This window comes from Haliaeetus albicilla, chromosome 4 (genome assembly GCF_947461875.1).
Source record: "Haliaeetus albicilla chromosome 4, bHalAlb1.1, whole genome shotgun sequence".
NCBI classification, from domain to species: domain Eukaryota; kingdom Metazoa; phylum Chordata; class Aves; order Accipitriformes; family Accipitridae; genus Haliaeetus; species Haliaeetus albicilla.
Genome location: NC_091486.1, coordinates 8,500,998 through 8,518,570, shown reverse-complemented (window position 1 = coordinate 8,518,570; position 17,573 = coordinate 8,500,998). Strand labels below are relative to the sequence as shown.

The 17,573-nt window shown below is 36.8% G+C and overlaps 1 protein-coding gene across 3 annotated transcripts in view; it reads left to right on the top strand.

Annotated features, from left to right (window-relative positions):
* The window catches only part of MGAT5 (alpha-1,6-mannosylglycoprotein 6-beta-N-acetylglucosaminyltransferase), a 138,831-nt gene that overhangs the window by 101,405 nt on the left and 19,853 nt on the right, over positions 1-17,573 (top strand). For all 3 annotated transcript variants that reach the window (XM_069780823.1, XM_069780824.1, XM_069780825.1), the window contains exon 12: positions 10,970-11,119. In XM_069780823.1, the coding sequence (XP_069636924.1) occupies positions 10,970-11,119 (150 nt within the window). The remainder of the gene's footprint in view (positions 1-10,969; positions 11,120-17,573) is intronic.

Sequence of the window (17,573 nt, the reverse complement as noted above, 5' to 3'; positions counted from 1 at the left end):
TTGGTCATATTTTCACCAAGTTAGGGTATATTGTGCTGTTAAGCTCACAGTGGTCTCTGCTTTTTGTCCACTGTCCTTTTCTGGAGCTCCTTCATCCAGGCTGCCACACCTGGGAGAGTGTGTGTCTCATTCAGTTTTCAAACTTACTAATAACTGGATTTCTTCCAAGTTATTAGGAAGAAATAGCTAATAGCTCTACCTCTGTGTGCCTATATACTCTATGCCTTCCCTCCTGCCTGGAAAGACTTATTTCAAGCCTTTTGTCAACTGAAAAAGGAACTGATCAGTACATGCTGTGCCATACATGGGACCAAACAGTATGACAGTGTGAGAGCAGCCATGTCTCACATTTTCTTTGCTTTTCTCTTCCTTCTCATGAGAATATCAGTCTTGCACAGTTTTCTGAACCACAGAAGCAACATTTATTCTGATAACTGTATTATGCAGAATAAATTCTTAAAAAATGATAGCTACAAGTAAATGGTCCCTCTGTGAGACAAAACAAAACAAAAACTTAAGAGAAATGGGAGGATGTTACCAGTGGTAGCAAAAAGGTAGAGCTGAATACTGCTTGGCTACTGTGCTGAGAAAAGTATGTATATTAGCTGTGCATGTTCAATTGTGATCTCTCAGGTTTATATTTGGGGTTATTGCATTAAGCTATGTAATCTGTGTCTTAAAAGGAAATATTGCTTTGCATTGTAGTAAATACTGTGACAGTTACTCTATTTGGCTCATGGTACAGAATGATTTAGTATGCCCCCATCTGCAGTCTCTTCTTCTGTCTGCAGAATGTTGGAGCAGAGCTGGGATCCTTTCATTCAGAGCTGGGATCCTTTTCTAGCTGAGGCTCTTGTATGTTTAGTTCTTGATCTGATTATCAGTCTCTCAGGAACAGCTGCATGTAATAATCATCTATACTTCCTGACCTGATTTGTAGTGCATATCAGCAGAACAACCTGTTGAATACTAGCTGGATTTAGGGAACAAGATAGTTGCTTAGTCACTAGGGGTTTTTTCACTGACATATATATCTTTCTCAGTTTATTCAGTCTGCATGAATTTAGAAATATGTATTAATAGCTTATATGCCCAGAGGGGAGATTTGTGATTGCCTAGTCTGAGATTCTGTATGACACATAGGATATTCATGGGCTGATTAAGACAAAAACATGGGCTTTTGGAAAAGAACATCCAATCTTGATTTTTAAATAGCACACGATGGAAACACCACTATTTCCTCTGGTAAAATCCTCAAATAATTGCCTTCTCCCTTAAGACTTTGCATTATTTCTGGTACAGATTTCCAAATGGTAATTTCCAGTCTTAGTAGCAGTTATAGACTTTGTCTACTGGACTGACAATGTTTCTGTTATTTTTCCCTGTAGGAATATATAGGTTGAGGCCAAAGTAACCCGTAGTCGTCTCTTGAAAAGCCTCTATGTGCTGAACCACTAAGAGCTTTGTACTTTCTAATCCTTAAGAGTTCTCACGTGTCTGTTTTCTCTGAAACTTTTCAAGATTATTCACATTCCTCTTCAAACGTGAATGTTAGCAAAGGGCACATGGGCCATACCAGCACCAAATCAAAAAGAAATACTATATGCATTGTTAGGCATATCCCCTTTTCACCATTAGGAACTTGTGTTTAGACAACTTCTCAGCCAAGACTTGTATCTTTTTTTAAAACTGCTGCTTTTCAAGTCACTGCTCTGTTTCTGTCAGTATTGCCTGTGTTGTTTCTTCCAAGATGTATGACTTAATACCTGGCCAGATTAAAATGCTCACTTTATGCTTGTAACGTCAAGCATAAAACTGTAACTTGCAGATTATAACTGCAGTCATGCCCATATGCACTGGTACATAAAATGCAATCATTGCAGATAGGCTTTGAATTGGTAGCAGTGTGGGATGTCTTATCTGGAGTGATAAAATCCAATTCTTGTGATCCACGGAAAGCCTGAACTAATCTTGTGTCTGTGTAATTTGCTTATTTCATGTTTCCTTCATTCTCTCTGTTCAGTGCTCTTTTCATCTGCCACCATGGCTTGTACGGAACCAGATTAATCTATTTATCCCGCTCCTTTTCTTTATATTGAACATGGCCAATTAACGAAAAGTGTAATCTCCACAGAATACACGTGTCACTGCTGGGCCTGATCAGTCATTAGAGAAGCACAGTGTGGAGGAGAGAGCGTTCCAGTCCCCAGAACTGCTATAGGGGAATAGCACTTGCAAATAAATTGTTTAATTTTAAACCAAGCAGGTTGAAGTGGAACTGAGGTGCGCACGGGACCTATTTTGCCTGGGAGTGGGACTAGAATAGCTAACTGCCATCATGGTTTTATATAGCTGTGGACATGGGTCCTTTTCTGCATCTGGCTAGGCCTCTGAAAAAAAAAAAAAAGATGCCAAATTACTTGTCATTTCATCTTTGCTAGAAATCCCCATATTCCCAGCTGTGCTGCATGGCTGGGCAGAGTTGGTGACGCTAGCTCAGAACACCTGCTTAAACTGTGTGCGCTCACCAGGTTATTGTAGCTAGAGAATTGTGGATTTCTTACAATGTTCTGTCTTCCCACATTGTTCAATGGGGCTAAACTCTGGTATGAACATGACGAGTAACAGGGGGAGAAATACAGTGACGAATTCTGTCGGCTCTGCTGGATACAGAAAAAACTGTCAGCCCATGCCAAAGACCAGTGGCATTCATCCCATATTACAGTGGGCAAGTCTGGGTATGTCTTGCTGGAGGTCAGGAAAGATGTAAGCTGCAGAGACTGTAAGATACATCTTGTTTACTTCCCTCTGATAACTAAATCAGTCTTAAGTGGGTTGAGGATTACAAATAGGACGTTGTAAAGAATTTTGCTACATTTCTAAAGATTATCCCTAGAAGTAAGCTATCAAGGGCAACATTTGCCAAGTTCTGTATGTTTGTTGAAATCAAAGATTTGGGCTTTTGTCTGGCATTTCTGGCAGTACTAAGGAGTAAAGAGAATCCTATCTCTGCCTAAGTGAAAAAGAAGGAATGAATAAAATGTGAGTAAAACCCATAATGCTCTCCATTATCAAAATTGGCTTTAATTACAGTACATTTCAATTAAAAGGGAATGTTTGAAGCCTTTCATGTCGTCTTAGTTCCTGTTTCGGTCTAAGTCTATTCTTTGTTCTTCTTCCTGCAACTTCCTATCATACTATTCCAATACTTCAACCCTTAATCCTAAGAAGAAAAAAGAGTCGAGATTCATTTTACACTATTTGCTATTTCTTTTTTTTTCGTGGGGTACTGTGAGAGAAATCAGAATTTCGCTTGTTTCAGAAAATGACCATCAATGCATAACATACAATTGTATGATGATTGCTTTAGTAGATTTCATTATAGTGTATTGGAGTTGTCTTAAAAATATTTATATATTTAGAGGCAAAATAATGTGTGAGTTTGTTACTAATGCTGTTTGACAAGATGGGCGTTCTTAAATGTATACTGTCTGCATAACAAGTTTTGAAGATTTGGAGATGGTAAATGGTTACATTTACCTTGTTCTCAATAGGAAAGTACATGACCAAGGCTGTTCTTACTAACATCTCCCCTTTATAGCTCCATGTGACATATGTAATTTCCCCATTGTATGCCCTCTTGCATGAAGTGGGAGGAAGAAAATGAGAAGTCAGAGAGGAAAAATAATACTTCTAGGAATAGTTCTGTTACGAGCAGAGATCAGTGTCTTGCTGCTGGCAGCGTTGCCTTTTCCCTTCCTTCTGATTGGTTTTTGTGCTTCATATTTGGCAACAAACCTTGGGTGAGCATTTCATTTCATTTTTTAAGCTAAAAGAAACATAAGGAAAGGGAGAAAAGATCCTTCTCACCTTTTCTCTCCCACATGGTCAGCGCACTTGCAAACTTGCCTCATGGTGTTTTTATTTTGTCTTCCTCCAAATTTGCAGCAGCACTGTGGGCTCATCTATCAATCGAAACTTACCCTAGTTGCTGTCACCAGGCACCAGAAGCACTGTCCTGCTTTATGCCACATAACAAATTGAAATGAGCCAGACACTTTAGTTCAGCAATATTTCTGAAATTCACCATTTGCTTCTGAAAGAAGTACGGATCAAAAAAACAAGTAAATCAAAGAAAATGAGCAGCTATAGGTGCAGTAAGTAAGTATACATATGTGTACACTTCTGAAGGCTTATTCTTCAACATTTATTATGAAAATCAGAACTTCATTTATTATGAAGTAAGAAAAAAATGTTTTCCATGAATATTTACCTTTCAGACAGGTTGGTGATCAGCTTGTCTTTTTGCAGAACTTTCCAGCTGCAAAATGAATTAGTGAGGTCTTACAATACCAATGAACACAATCATCTACTAGTATTTGATTATCATAAAACCATCACAACCTTTTCTTCCTGGGGTCTCACTTCCTATTTTCTTCTGTCCTCCTGCACTTTTCTGCTTCAGCACTTACAGTGCACACATATGTCTCATTGGTAGTTCTGGAAATTTCCATTCAAAGGACAGGAAATTCCTGGTTAGGCATTAGTGCGCATCACGTGACAATGAAATTGTCAAATCTTTCAAAAAACCCAGTTTAGGAAAAAAGAAGGAGAAAACTTCATGGATGAAGAACTGCAAGAAATGACAAATGAAACAGATAAAGATGAGGACAGGGAACTGAATAAGCAGAATTTCTGGAAGATCGTGAAGAACCCAAGCCTTTACTGAGATGTTATATTCATTCTTTGTGCAAAGGTTATATATGTGCGAATAAATTATATATTTATATGTGCTAATGTGTATTTTATGCAGATGTATGTGGTAGGTGCCTAACAAAGAAGCCATAAATGGACATTCAGGGAAGAGCGAACGCATGGCAAAGTTATGTAATACTTCCTTTGCATATTCTCTCTCTTTCCAGCTTTTTCAGCTCAGCGTATTTCTGAATCTGTTTGTCTCTTGATAAACTGACTATTGACTGAGATCTCAGTAAGAGATGATTTCAAAGCACTTGTCTGATCATGAACTTATGCAAACTTTTTTGCCCCCACAACATTCTCTGTTGCGGAGTCCCCTCAAATCTCTGACCTGTTGCAGGAGAAACCATTAACTGTTGGATTTTTCTAAACCTGCCTCCTACTAGCTTTGTTTGGCTTCCTTTGTATCAGGACATTATGAGCAGTCAAGTCACAATCCATGCTCTTTATTCCAATTATGGTTTTGTAAACCTCTCTCATATTCTGCCAAGTTGTCTTTTCCAAGCTGAAGAATCATTAAGGATTTCATTATAGATTTCTGTATGTAACAATGGAAACTGTTCTGTAGCTTGGATCCTTCTTACCCCTCTCAGAACTGTGTCCAGTGTTCTTGGCTTCTTTTTGAGAAAAGGGACCAGAAGCACAACAGTGTTCGAGGAGGGAGAGAACTGTGTATTTGTAGAACAGTTCAATGATACTCTCTCTATTCTCTATTCCTTTCCAAATAATTCCTATTATTTACTTGGTTGGTGGGTGGACTGACTGGTACTGAACACTGGACTCATTTTTTGTCATGGACCGTAATCATGTTATCATAACGCAAAGTCTTCATTCTTGAGTGACACTGGTTAGCTCAGGTCCATTATTCATATGTGAAGCTAGGACTGGTTTTCAACATGTGCATCACTTTATTTATATTGAATTTATCATTCTATTTCTTAGTCACTCCGTCTCTTAGATTACTGAGGGGGCTTTTCCAAAAGCTTTACAACTGCAAGTGTTCAGTATAGTGATGTTTTTCTGCTTTTTCAAGATTTCAAGATTTTGAAGTTAGTTTCAGTTTTGCTACTCTGAATAGTATGCATTGGCTACATACTTTGTCACTTCTCTGTTCTCTTTTGCATGATGACTGTTCCTTCACAAGGGTGATTCTCTTCTATCCCAAAGAGACTTAGTTCCTTTAAGAACTTTTAAAGAGTTTCTACGTGCTGATTGGCTTCTTCAGAGAACACTACCAATTTGGTGAGAGACGATATCCTTGTACAGAAAGAATTGACTATTGTAATTTTGTTGGGTTTCTATGGTTAAAGTTAACACTTTATTCAAGTTTCAGATAATTTGTTCAGTGAGAATTCACACTTGCTTTCCAATCTTATGTTTGTGTCACAATCTCATTTGTCATACACTGCATATAGACTGGATTGTGGCTTAGCTAGGACTTGACACTTTGGCAAATAAGCACCCAGATGTTAAGACTTTGAGACTTAATGATATGCATTTAGGATATATACAAAGATCTGTCCCAGTACTTGCTTTTCTGAGTTACATTTGTCAAGCTTTATAAAAGATTGTCTTCTGAATTTTTCAATGTAAGAAAGTGAGACTGGGTATATGGTCCGTTTTACATACATTTTACAGTTTGGACTTTCAACCCATAAACCAGTTTAGGGCTCTGAATCAAGCTATTCTGTAATGTAGTTGGCCTGTAGTTCTGCATATGTGGTGCTTCGTTTCACCTGGTGCTGAATTTCTGGTGTTCTGTGAGGGTACATGAATGGTCTAAAATTGCAAAATACTGTGATTGCCTTGGACTGCCAAACTGATGGTAAAGCAGAGTTGTTAGTTACCGCCATCTACTACATCAAGAAAACTAAGAGCAGAGTTTAGTTCTTAATGCATTGTTTTTCTACCCCATATTTTTGTAGCTTTTATACTTATACTTACCAAACTTAAAATTTCAGCCCTTCAGACTGTATCTTCTTGTCAGCATTGTCGTAGGGAAAGACTTATCAGGCAGTTGTCATTTGATTTCTTTGATGAGAAAAGCCTTATCATGATGCTTTTTAAAAGTAGGTGGAAATAATCGATGAATAGTAATAACAGTTCTGCAGTCAATGATCAATAAAAAGTACTTTCCTGAGTGGCATGTTTATTTTAGCTGCTGAAAAATTGTTTCAGAAAAGATTTTTATGACTGTTACTTACTGTTAACACTTCCATTTTGATTCTGAGAAATAATTTGGGGGTTTCTTGATATTGTTATCTTTCATGCTTGAAGTCTAGATTTGCAGTATGGACAGCAGACATGGGTGAATAGTGCAGTCTGATACAAACTCTGCAGAGAATGTTGATTTTGCATTACTAGCCAGCAGCCCGTGATCTCTTCTCTTTGAATTAATTTTGGAAAAAGTAAAAATCTGGAGTTTACTGTGTAATTATTTAAGATAAAAGAATATTTATATCTGGAGCCAAGCAAGCAAACTCAGGAAGTGGATTAACAGTTGAAGGAGTGTTGATATTTTGTTTGCAAATCACATTTCTTGATTTATTTACTTGTAGACTTTCTATTTATAAATGCCATATTTACGCTCTGTCATTTTCTAATTCAAAGTTTTTAATGTTTTGAATTGAATTATGTGTCTTGATTATTTTTGTGAAGTGCCTTATTACAATATTTACTTTTATGATCCAAAATAACACTTTTCTACAAGGAATGTGAAAATTCAGGACTACTTAAATGCGAAAGGAGACATGTTAGTGAGATTTGTGTAAGGTATGAGGTGCTAATGGTGTTTTTATGGTACTTTATAGATTATTATGAAAGCAGTTGCTTTTGACTCAAAGTGAATAGGGAATAAAGGAGTGATTTGTGGATTGTGCTTTCTGAGTATTTGGTTGGGCTTTTTTTGTTTGTTTCCTTCAGAAAGAAAGACTTCTGGAAAAATTAAAAAAAAATTGTTTTATGTACAGGGAACAAAGGGAAGATGGTGCTCTTGGTTCCGATTGTTCTTTAAAAATTTCATTTGAATAAAAGAAAGAGGGTTGCCCTTTGGGGGATGAAAGATTTTTCTCAGCTTGTGTGTGGGGTTTGTTTTCATGGTTTTACTCTTGTGGTTTGAAAACTAATTCATAAAATTTTTACATATTGATCCCTTTGCTTACGCTTTTCTAGCGATGAGGTTTCCTTTGTGAGGAAAAATAATTTCTATAGACTATAGCGCAGTCTACAGTACTTACCCTGTCTTGTAGAGGTGGAAAGCCAGTGACACCATTTAAAAGTCCATTATTCTTCTAAATATTATGGATGGAAGAATTGATGCTGTTTGGGAAACTATATGTTTTATTTGTGGTTTTAGACTCTGAATCAGGAAAGAAGTCAGTCATATGGTTAAGTAATATTCCCAATTAAGGTTATGAATAGCTAATGTTTTGTTCGCACTTGCAGAGATGCTTAAAACATGCTGATTTTATCACTGCTTTTGCGTTGTCTTCCTAAATTGTATTGATTGGTTATATATTAATTTTAAATGTAATTTTTATGTCTGCTCAGATAATTTGAATTTATGAGTAATATTTATTACATGTTTTTATAAATTTAAGGTTTTAAGTAAAAACGCTCCCTCTGCCCCCCGAAAATACTACTGTAAATACAGCATGGCAGCCTGTTCTTTTCATCCTGTCTTGCTATACTCCTGTTTTTTTAAATCCTGTATTCCCTGTTTTGTAGTCATCAAGTGCTGGTATTTATACAGAGGACAGCACATGGATATAGTAGGAGGAGTCACTTTGTTATTAACAAGAGGATTTGGGGAATACTTTGGGCTAAATTCAAGGTCCATTGTATGTATCAAAGAGTGTTTCCAGGAGAATTTAAGCAACGAACTTCACAGATGCTTTTCAGAATCCCACTAGAGTTTTACTGGCATCACATGTAAACAGGAGACATGAAAATATTACGTTTCTTTTGGTCCATTTTATATTAATCTTTGAAAATTACCTATAAAGATAATAAGATGGCAGCAAGGTCAGTTCAGATCAAAGATTTATCTAGTCCAGTATTCTGACTCCAAAAATAGCCAAAACTTGATGTGTAAGGAAGAATATGAAATCAGGCATGTTTCACAGCCACCAGAGACAAGTAGTTCATGAATCTCTTGGGCCAAAAGTTGTGTGTCTCTGTTCAATAATGATTCATGGATTTTTCTTCCATAATGGCTTTTTGAACCTATATAAAATCTTCCAACAGTCCTACAGGCAATAATGTAGTTCTTAAAGAACCATTAGAAAGATTGTAAAGACTAAATAATTTCAATGTCAAATATTTTATTTTAAAGCAGCTAAATATTCTGTTACAGCTTTGTAAAATTTTCGTTGAAGTCGTTAAAATAAGTGCAATTTTAGGTAATCCTGGTTTTCTTCTTTCTAGCTGCTTGCTTCTCATATTTTTCTTGAGTTAGGGTGCAATCGTCATCAGTTTGTGTGATGCGAGCCAATAAAATCTGAGTCAAGTGCGTTAGTGTTCTTACTGTAGGCAGATCATGTCAGTAGTATCTGTGCTTCATTGCTTCTCTTCCCGTTCAGAACACTAAAGCCTATCTTGTAGGCTCTGTTTGTACTGGAAGCCAGGTAGACAGGGTTAAGGTGTGCCTCAAGCGACAGACCACTGCTGCATTCTGGTAATGAGACCAGGCTACTCCATTTATATTTCCCCTGCATGTTTGCAAAGAAAAAGTTCTACAGCTGATTTTCTCTTAACAAAGTATATGAGCTTCTCAACAGTTTCTAATTATGCTACTTTACAAATAATTGGGGGAATATCTCTTCTAGAGTAATTAAAATTTGAAGTAAAAGGAAAAATAAAAATGGAGCAAGCTTTTCGTTTCTTAAATAATCTGTCTTAATTAACAATAACAGCAACCACATCAAACAAGAAAGCATATTTGTCTGCATTTGTTGTCTGTTTTATATAATACGTAGCCCAGGACATTGATTGGCGCAGCCTTGGCGTAGCTACCAGAACAGGGCGATTTAATAATGAGGCAGGCAATCTATTTCAGCACAAACAGTATTACCAGTAGAGTCAGCTAAACTAGAAGCCAGTTGTTATGTGACATTAAATATCCTGTGTATTTGAATGTATACCAACTATTAATTTAGCAAGGAAGTTTTAAGAAGTGATAGTGTTTATTCACCTAGGCCTCATACCTTATTGCTCCTCCAAGATTTGGAAAGACAGGATTTTCACCAGTCTACTTGCCCTTGGAATGAACTTCAGTAAAATTGTTGGCCAGCTTTCACACAGGACTGTGGAGGAACACTGTACAGAATTTACATGACAAAAATAGCGAGTGAAAGTAGAATTCTTAAAAACTCTCTTGCTGCCAAGAAGTACAGAAACTTGTTGCCTGATTTTAGAGCTATTACTAAGACTATGTGCAAATACTGAGGGAAAGTCTCTCTAATCTGTACTGGATACTGGCTGTAAATACAATCTACAGCTAATTGCTTTTGGAATGCTAGTAGTTTTTAAAACTCAAAAAACATATGGCATTGAAAATTAAAGTAATTCTTGTTTGCAAACTAGGATAGTGTACTGTTTTTTTAATATATATATATATATTATTTATTTTTTTAATGCAACACTAAAGCCATTACTCTGGTTTTTTTCCAAAATGCCTTTAAAACTTTACGTAAGTGGTATCTCATGGGACTCAGAAACTAGGTATTTAGATAAAGATGTGTATTCAGTTATTCAGTTGGCAGGAGTGCATCTTACTAAGGTGAGATTCACCCTTTTCTTCACAAAGAAGGTAAACAATAACCAATTATTTCACATCTCTGACAAAAACAGAGTGAAGATTTGATATTTCAGAATGAGTTTTTTAGTATTTTTAGGCCAAGTATTGTTTAGGCATGCTGAGATTACAGCTATCTGATGGTGACCTGTTTTTTGACCGATTAGAAGTTAATGGGACCTTGGTATTGATTTACTTATACCTATACTGTGAATAAAAAAGCTGCAGTTTTCTTCCAATCTAGTAGAAAACAAAACTAATAAAGCAATGAAAGATCAAATATTATAGAAATCCTATAAGAATGAGTGAACTTCTCTTTCTGGCTTTTGTGGTACAGGAGATAAAAAACTAGCTCTGATTGAACACTACTGCTTGAAATCTGTAAAGACTGAAAATATTTTATTGTTGCTATTACAGGATAAGAAGGCTTATCTGGATATCATCCACACCTATATGGAAGTCCATGGAACTGTTCACGGGACAAGCACCATTTATATTCCCAGCTACGTAAAAAACCATGGTATACTCAGTGGGCGGGATTTGCAGTTTCTACTGAGAGAAACGAAAGTAAGTTTTTCAGGAGGGAGTAGTGGCAAAAATAGCTACAGATAGACGGTATCTGAAGTGCACGCATTTCACCTCCTACGAATGAGCTCCTAATTTAAAAGCATTGGAAAAATAAATGATCAAATGTAAAGGAGCTTAAGTTGTCTTCTGTGTGCTAAGAATATGTTTTTCATCATGTCCATATTTTGTGGATTGACAGCTATTATTAGAAAATTGGGACGACAACCTACATTCACAGACGCATTTAACAACCAGCTTGAGAAACATGGATGAATGCATTTTTCGTTTTCTTAAATGTGATATTCAGCTCAAGGAAATTATCAGCTGAGAACATGCTTTGTTTTACATCCCTGATGTGAAAGTTAGGTAAAATCTGAAAGCTGTACAGTAGGCATGCTTGCTCTGCCCTACCAATGACTTTAACCTAGAGTGACCCTACTCTCTGGGGGAGAAAAGAAGAAAAGCAAGCACTTCATTTGCCATTCAGTTCCTTCCTCTACTTCAGTTGTGCAGAGAGAGAGAGCAAAAGAGTGTGCTTTTTGTGGTGTGCTTTGCCTGTGGCCCCATAGTTAAGGGAACTCAAGATAAGGGACAGTATATTGAAATAAATAAACTTTTGTCCCCGTAGTTAGAATGCTTTGTGGAGTTTTCTGTGCCATTCCCATAATCTTTGTGGCACTTTATAACATTAAAACACTTTAGTAGATTACATTTAAATAGGATGTTTAACTTTCAGTTGGTGAAAGAAGTGGTTTGTGTGTTTAAAATTAGCAAAATGCGTGGAACTGCACCACTTACTCCCCATTGTTGATAGTTTCTTGCTGTGCAGTTCTACAGAAGAATCTATTAAAAAAAAAGAAAGAAAAAAGCAAGCACCTCCTAGTCTTCCCACACGACTGCAGAGATCTCCTTTTTGAAATATTTGGGAAAATGATGGTAATTTGACATCTCTGTGTGACAGCTGTTGGCAAATTATGACTTTTTAAAGACAACCACTGTGTGTATGTACTTGATGCATACAGATAGACATAATGTTGCAGATTAAAAAGTCAACATTTACTTTCGTCATAGATAATACTGAGATTACACAGCTTGTCTGTGTGGAGTATGAAATCACTGTGTTAATCATAGTACTAACGTGGGAAGAATATTGACATTGAAATAACCCCAAGCACAAACAGTGACTTTCTTCTGGGGGGAAAAAAAAAAAAAAAAAAAAAAAAGTGCTCTATTCACTGGAATAGTAACAGAAGCTAATGGACTTCCTATAGAATTGCTGAAGTCCTTATAATTTACAAAATACAGTTCATAATAATACTTATGTTTGAGTAAGTCTTCCTCTAATTCTTTATCAGTCATCTTGCATGTATTACACTAAAAACCTTGATTTTCAGTATTAAGTAGATAGGTCATCTAGTTGTTATTGGTTATATTTGCTGTGCTCTAAGATGCAATGTAAAGACACATTCACTTTAGGACAAATTCAAGTTGATACATACATATTATGCAGCTCAGCACAGTGCAGTTATATGGGTTTTGTGAACACAGGAAGTAACCAGACTAGTTTCACTCGGTTTTTGACTAGTAATTGCAATTATCAGATAGAAGATAACTCTCTTGTGATTGTGAAGAACTCCTGAGATCAGCAAGTTGCTTATTTTTCATAAATTGTATTTTTGTGAAAAGCGTGGATCTACACTGTACTGTAGAGTCCTACAAGCATTTTAGATTTTAATGATTTTCTATTCTATTGTTGTGCAGTCGGGTTTTTTTTCTTCCTGCTATTGAGGAAAATCCTTAGCGAATTTGCTGCATTTCTTAGTAGATGGCACTGGGAAACACATCAATGTGTTTCAGGACCCTGTATCAGGAAGCCAGTGTTTTTATCGCATTATCTCTTTGATACAATCTTTCTTAATAAACTTTTTTTTTTTAAATTAAGTCTGCAAAGAGTATTTTCATATGGCTTTTCTGAACTTTTGTTAGCAGATTTGCAAATGACAAAAGCTGTTTTACTCTTAAGGAAATTATTTATTTATGATGCAGCCAGGCTAACAAAAGTTTGACCTGATGATAAGCAGTTAAGAGTCCATCTGCTTCTCCTAATACTTACTATTGTCAGGCAAATGGGAGTGCAACATAGTTCTGATGTTGCAATGCAATGAAATTAAATTAAATATGGCTTACTGCATCATGAATTTTGGTTATTATTCCTGTCTAATACTGTTCCAATATATCTAGTTTATCAGAAAAAATATAACAGCAGCATCGTGAAAGTGGAAACTGAGATTTACCACCTAATTTGTTTGGACTTTTTCAGTTCGAGGTGAATTTTTGTGTTGGTTTTGTGTTGGGTTTTTGGGGATTTTTTTGCTACCTGATGCTTAGTATCTCATAGGTACACTGGCTGTTCTGCCTTAGCATATGGTTGCCTTTCATTGTCAATCAACAGACATACTTGCTCTAAGTCGTCTTGTTGCCTTTACCTTCACAGTTTCAGATTTTTATATCCTTCAAGAGACAATAACGTAGCTTAGCATAAAAACACCACTCACCTGTCTCTGCTGGCCATCTGCTGCCTGTGTGGGTCAATTGTGTTTATATCAATAGGATTGTGGATTGAATTGCTAAAATAAGTGTAGGTTTTCCACAAAAATCAAGCTGACTTGAATGGGAGCTTTGTGCCCTGAGGAGCCTCGTGTATGTGTGCACATGCATCCAGTGATGTTCAAGGACAGTTTTTAATCATAATCACTTTAATCGCTAGGCAACATGGCCAGAGCCCCATAATGAATTTAGTTATGGGGTTTTGTCACTAGACAATCAGTGTGCTGAAAGTATGTGAGTAATCAGAGCCGTAACTCTGGAATGATAACATCTGTGGGCGCAATGCTCACTTGAACCATCTAGGCCTGCTTTTTGCTGTCTCCAAGCAACAAACTTTGTCTTTAAGCTTCCAGAAACTTTCAGATTTTTCTTTTTCTAAACATATGTTTTGAGACGCAAGGACAAGGATTGTCTTTCATTGCTTGTGCTTTCAACATTGTGTTAGCAAGTTTTTGTTAGATCAGCTGACAAACAATCTAGTTTTCAGGAAGTCAGAGCTAAATGATAATTTAACAAATCGCACAGTTCAGTGTACTCAGAAGTGTCAGTTTATGTTGCACTGCTTCATTTTGCCCTTAGACAGCAAAATAGTGATAGGTGATGGCTCAGTCATGATTCTTGATCAGAGCTTTGCATTCCCAAAATGTATTTGGTCTCTGCAGTAGTTTGTATACGACACAGTTATTCTCAAAAGCTTGCAGCTGCCATTTCATTCCGGTATTATAAAGCAACGCATTTCAGAATAAGTGTATTTTCCAAGCAGGAGGGGGGTGTTTGAGATTCATCATGGCTAGTTCAGCTGTGTAGTGCATGACAAAAACGAGACATGTCAACAGTTCCTAATGAGAAGATGTAAAGCCATTCATCACGTCAGAAGAAAATAGGGTAGGCGAGCTGGCAGCCTTCCTGCCAACTTACATGGCTTCTTGCCAAGTGGGCAGCTGGAGGAGTTGGACCAGACTCTCTTGGAAGAACCAGTACTGAATTCTTGAGAAATATTCCTCCTTTCAAGAAAGTTTCAGATGCAACTTTTTACTTCGAGTCACTGTGAATTTTTGAGGGAATCCAAATTCTATTACTAAGTGGAATTTACAATTTCTGAATGGTGATTAATAAAAGTAGGAGCAACACTCTATTTAGACAGTTTGGGAAAAATCCCCTTGCAAGGTTGAATAAGCAGAAATAGGAAGACAAACTTTTTTTTTCATATTGCCTTTTCTGATGTAATACATTTTTTACTTCCACACGCTTCACAAAATCAGCTGAAAAGACATTTAACTGGTGATTCTATTCTAAAGTTGTTTCAATCACAAAAGGATTGACTTCTCCAGAAAGTATTTCATATTCATGAGAAAAATATATCAAGATAGTTAACCTTTGCTACACTTCTCTTTCTGTAGTTCAGAAGAGAATACATAATTTCAGTAAGGAGGCATACAAAAGTGGTGATAAACCTACCAACCCGACTGAATAAGTTAGATGAAGTGCAGTAATGTTAGAAAGAGGAGAGGAGAAGATAAACACTCCTGTTTATGGAACTATAGCATTTAGTCTCTGGAATTTGAAATTTTTCTTTTAAATATTCAGCTAGTCAGAATTACAGTCAGTGAAGTAAAACATTCATTTCTTATTTTATACTTTTGGCTATAATTTAGAAAGACTGTTTGTTGAAGTGTTCATTTTAATAATAGTCTCATCTGGTGCTGTAAACTCCACAAATAAATTGCTTAGTGTCAACTGAAAGTCAGTAGCTTCCAAAAAATAAACCAAAACCACACTGTTTTTTCACGGGAGTGGTCGTGAAGCACTTTTCACGTCAGAGAAGTCTCCACTTAGCTGCTACACCATGAAAGGACTTCTTATATTATAATCAGTAAAGAATGGTGTCTTGGCTAGTCTGATGCAGGGTGGCCAACTCAAAAGCCTGAAATTCCAAACCAGGGGTTCAGTTCACTGCAAAGGCAGAAAAGGTTCTTGAGGAGCCTTTCTTATGAAAACCAAAGTATTCCTGCTTAAGGGTTTCAACACCTGCTTTACTCAAGTTGGGCAAGTGAGATTGCAGATAAGAATCCCCTTTTTTGATTCATGCAGACCTACAGGCAGACACATCTGGGTAGCAGACCTTGCAAAAAAGGAAATGGTTTTTTTAAAAAAAACACACTGCTGTTACCAAGATCATTTTACATCTGTATTTATTTGCTATTACGTCCTTTAGATATACTTTTATACTGTGAACTCCTCCTGGCAATCATCTCGTTATACGGGGCATTGGCATACAGAGCCTACTGTGGCATGTGCCCACTTAAAGCACTGTGTGAAAAATAATGGTTCTGGCTTTCAAAAACATTTGAAAGGTGAGAAAAATGCTCACATACAGAAAATCAAATGGTTTCAAGCAGTAATCAACCAGTAAAGCATAAAGGAATTCTACTTTGCATAGCAATTCTGCTGCAGCTAACAAAGAAGGATCAGGGCTAACATTTCTGAACCATGTGTACCCACAGTTACGTTACCAACATTGTCAGATTTGGAGTTTTGCATTATAGACCTTCAGCCATAGGGTGAAGGTGCCTCTCCATGGTGGACCGTGGTTACCAGACACAGCATCCGGTAAGAGAGTACCCTAAAAGCCATAGTAGCACCTTACGTGGTGGAGGCAAATGTACATTTATATCACAAAATAGTGGAAAAGCAGTCTGTTCTAAATCTTTACTGGTTTGTGGGAGAGCCTTGTCTTCCACACAGACTCAACTGTACTGAGGATGGATGTTTGCTTCACTGGTACCTGAAAATTGTTGCCTGTTATTTCTACTTTTTTCTTTTACTTTCACTTCTTTTTCAATTTCACTTGCAGCATTTGTTGCATACTTTTAGGAAGTACCTTGACAGATTGTTTTAGCCTTTCTGGAAATAACAAGCTGCATGTAATTCAAAGGATTAGCAAATTAGAGCATCGTAACAATGAGTTACAGAAATTACCTGTGTTCTCTAATGCTTACTTTTTTAATCATAATGGATGTCACTTTCTTGAGGCAATTAAGATATTCCTCGGTTTTGCTCTTTATACCATACCAAAATACTAGCTCCCAAACCAAGGAACGTTACTAAAGGGCAATTTTCAGGAGCAGGGTCTAGATTCACTTTGGGAATTTCAGCTGACCTGATGACAGCGTGATGGAGAGGGACAGAAGATTTTGGAGGGTTGAAAGAAGGAGCTGCGGGGGCTGCAGGCGGCTCTGAGCCAGGCTGTAACCTCAGGCCCACAGGCAGCACACACACATGCACCGTTCTAGCCATCAGACACATCCTTCTTTCTTTCTTCAAAGGTATGGTGCTGCTTAGCGGTAAGGTTGAAAAATGGATACGAAACAGGTGGTAAGCTATTTATTATAGATTAAGTGTTGACAGTGTGCTCTGTGCTGTCAAAACATAAAACCATGTTTCTTTCCCCATGGAGCTTCCTTCTAAATAAACGGACCAGTCAGACACAGAACTGTTGAGCAGTGCACAGCAGCAGTTTATTAAAAAAAGTGAAAAATGAAGCAAACAAACCAGCATTCTCTACATAACAGACAAACAGGGGATCATAGGAGAATTAATACTTCAGATGGTTTTAATTGCCAGTTCTCAGCTGGTTTTCTGCCTGAACTAAGCAGTAGTTTAAATAAATAACATTATGTGTGCAGATTGCATGAAATGGTTTTGTGTCTGTAATTAATTATTTTCAAGAGATTACCTTTCTTTAAATTAAGCCTCTTTTGAGATGAAATTTAGTATGCATTTTTTCTGACAGAAAGGTAATATATCTTATGCCATATATAAACCCCAAATTTAGATAATCTAGCTT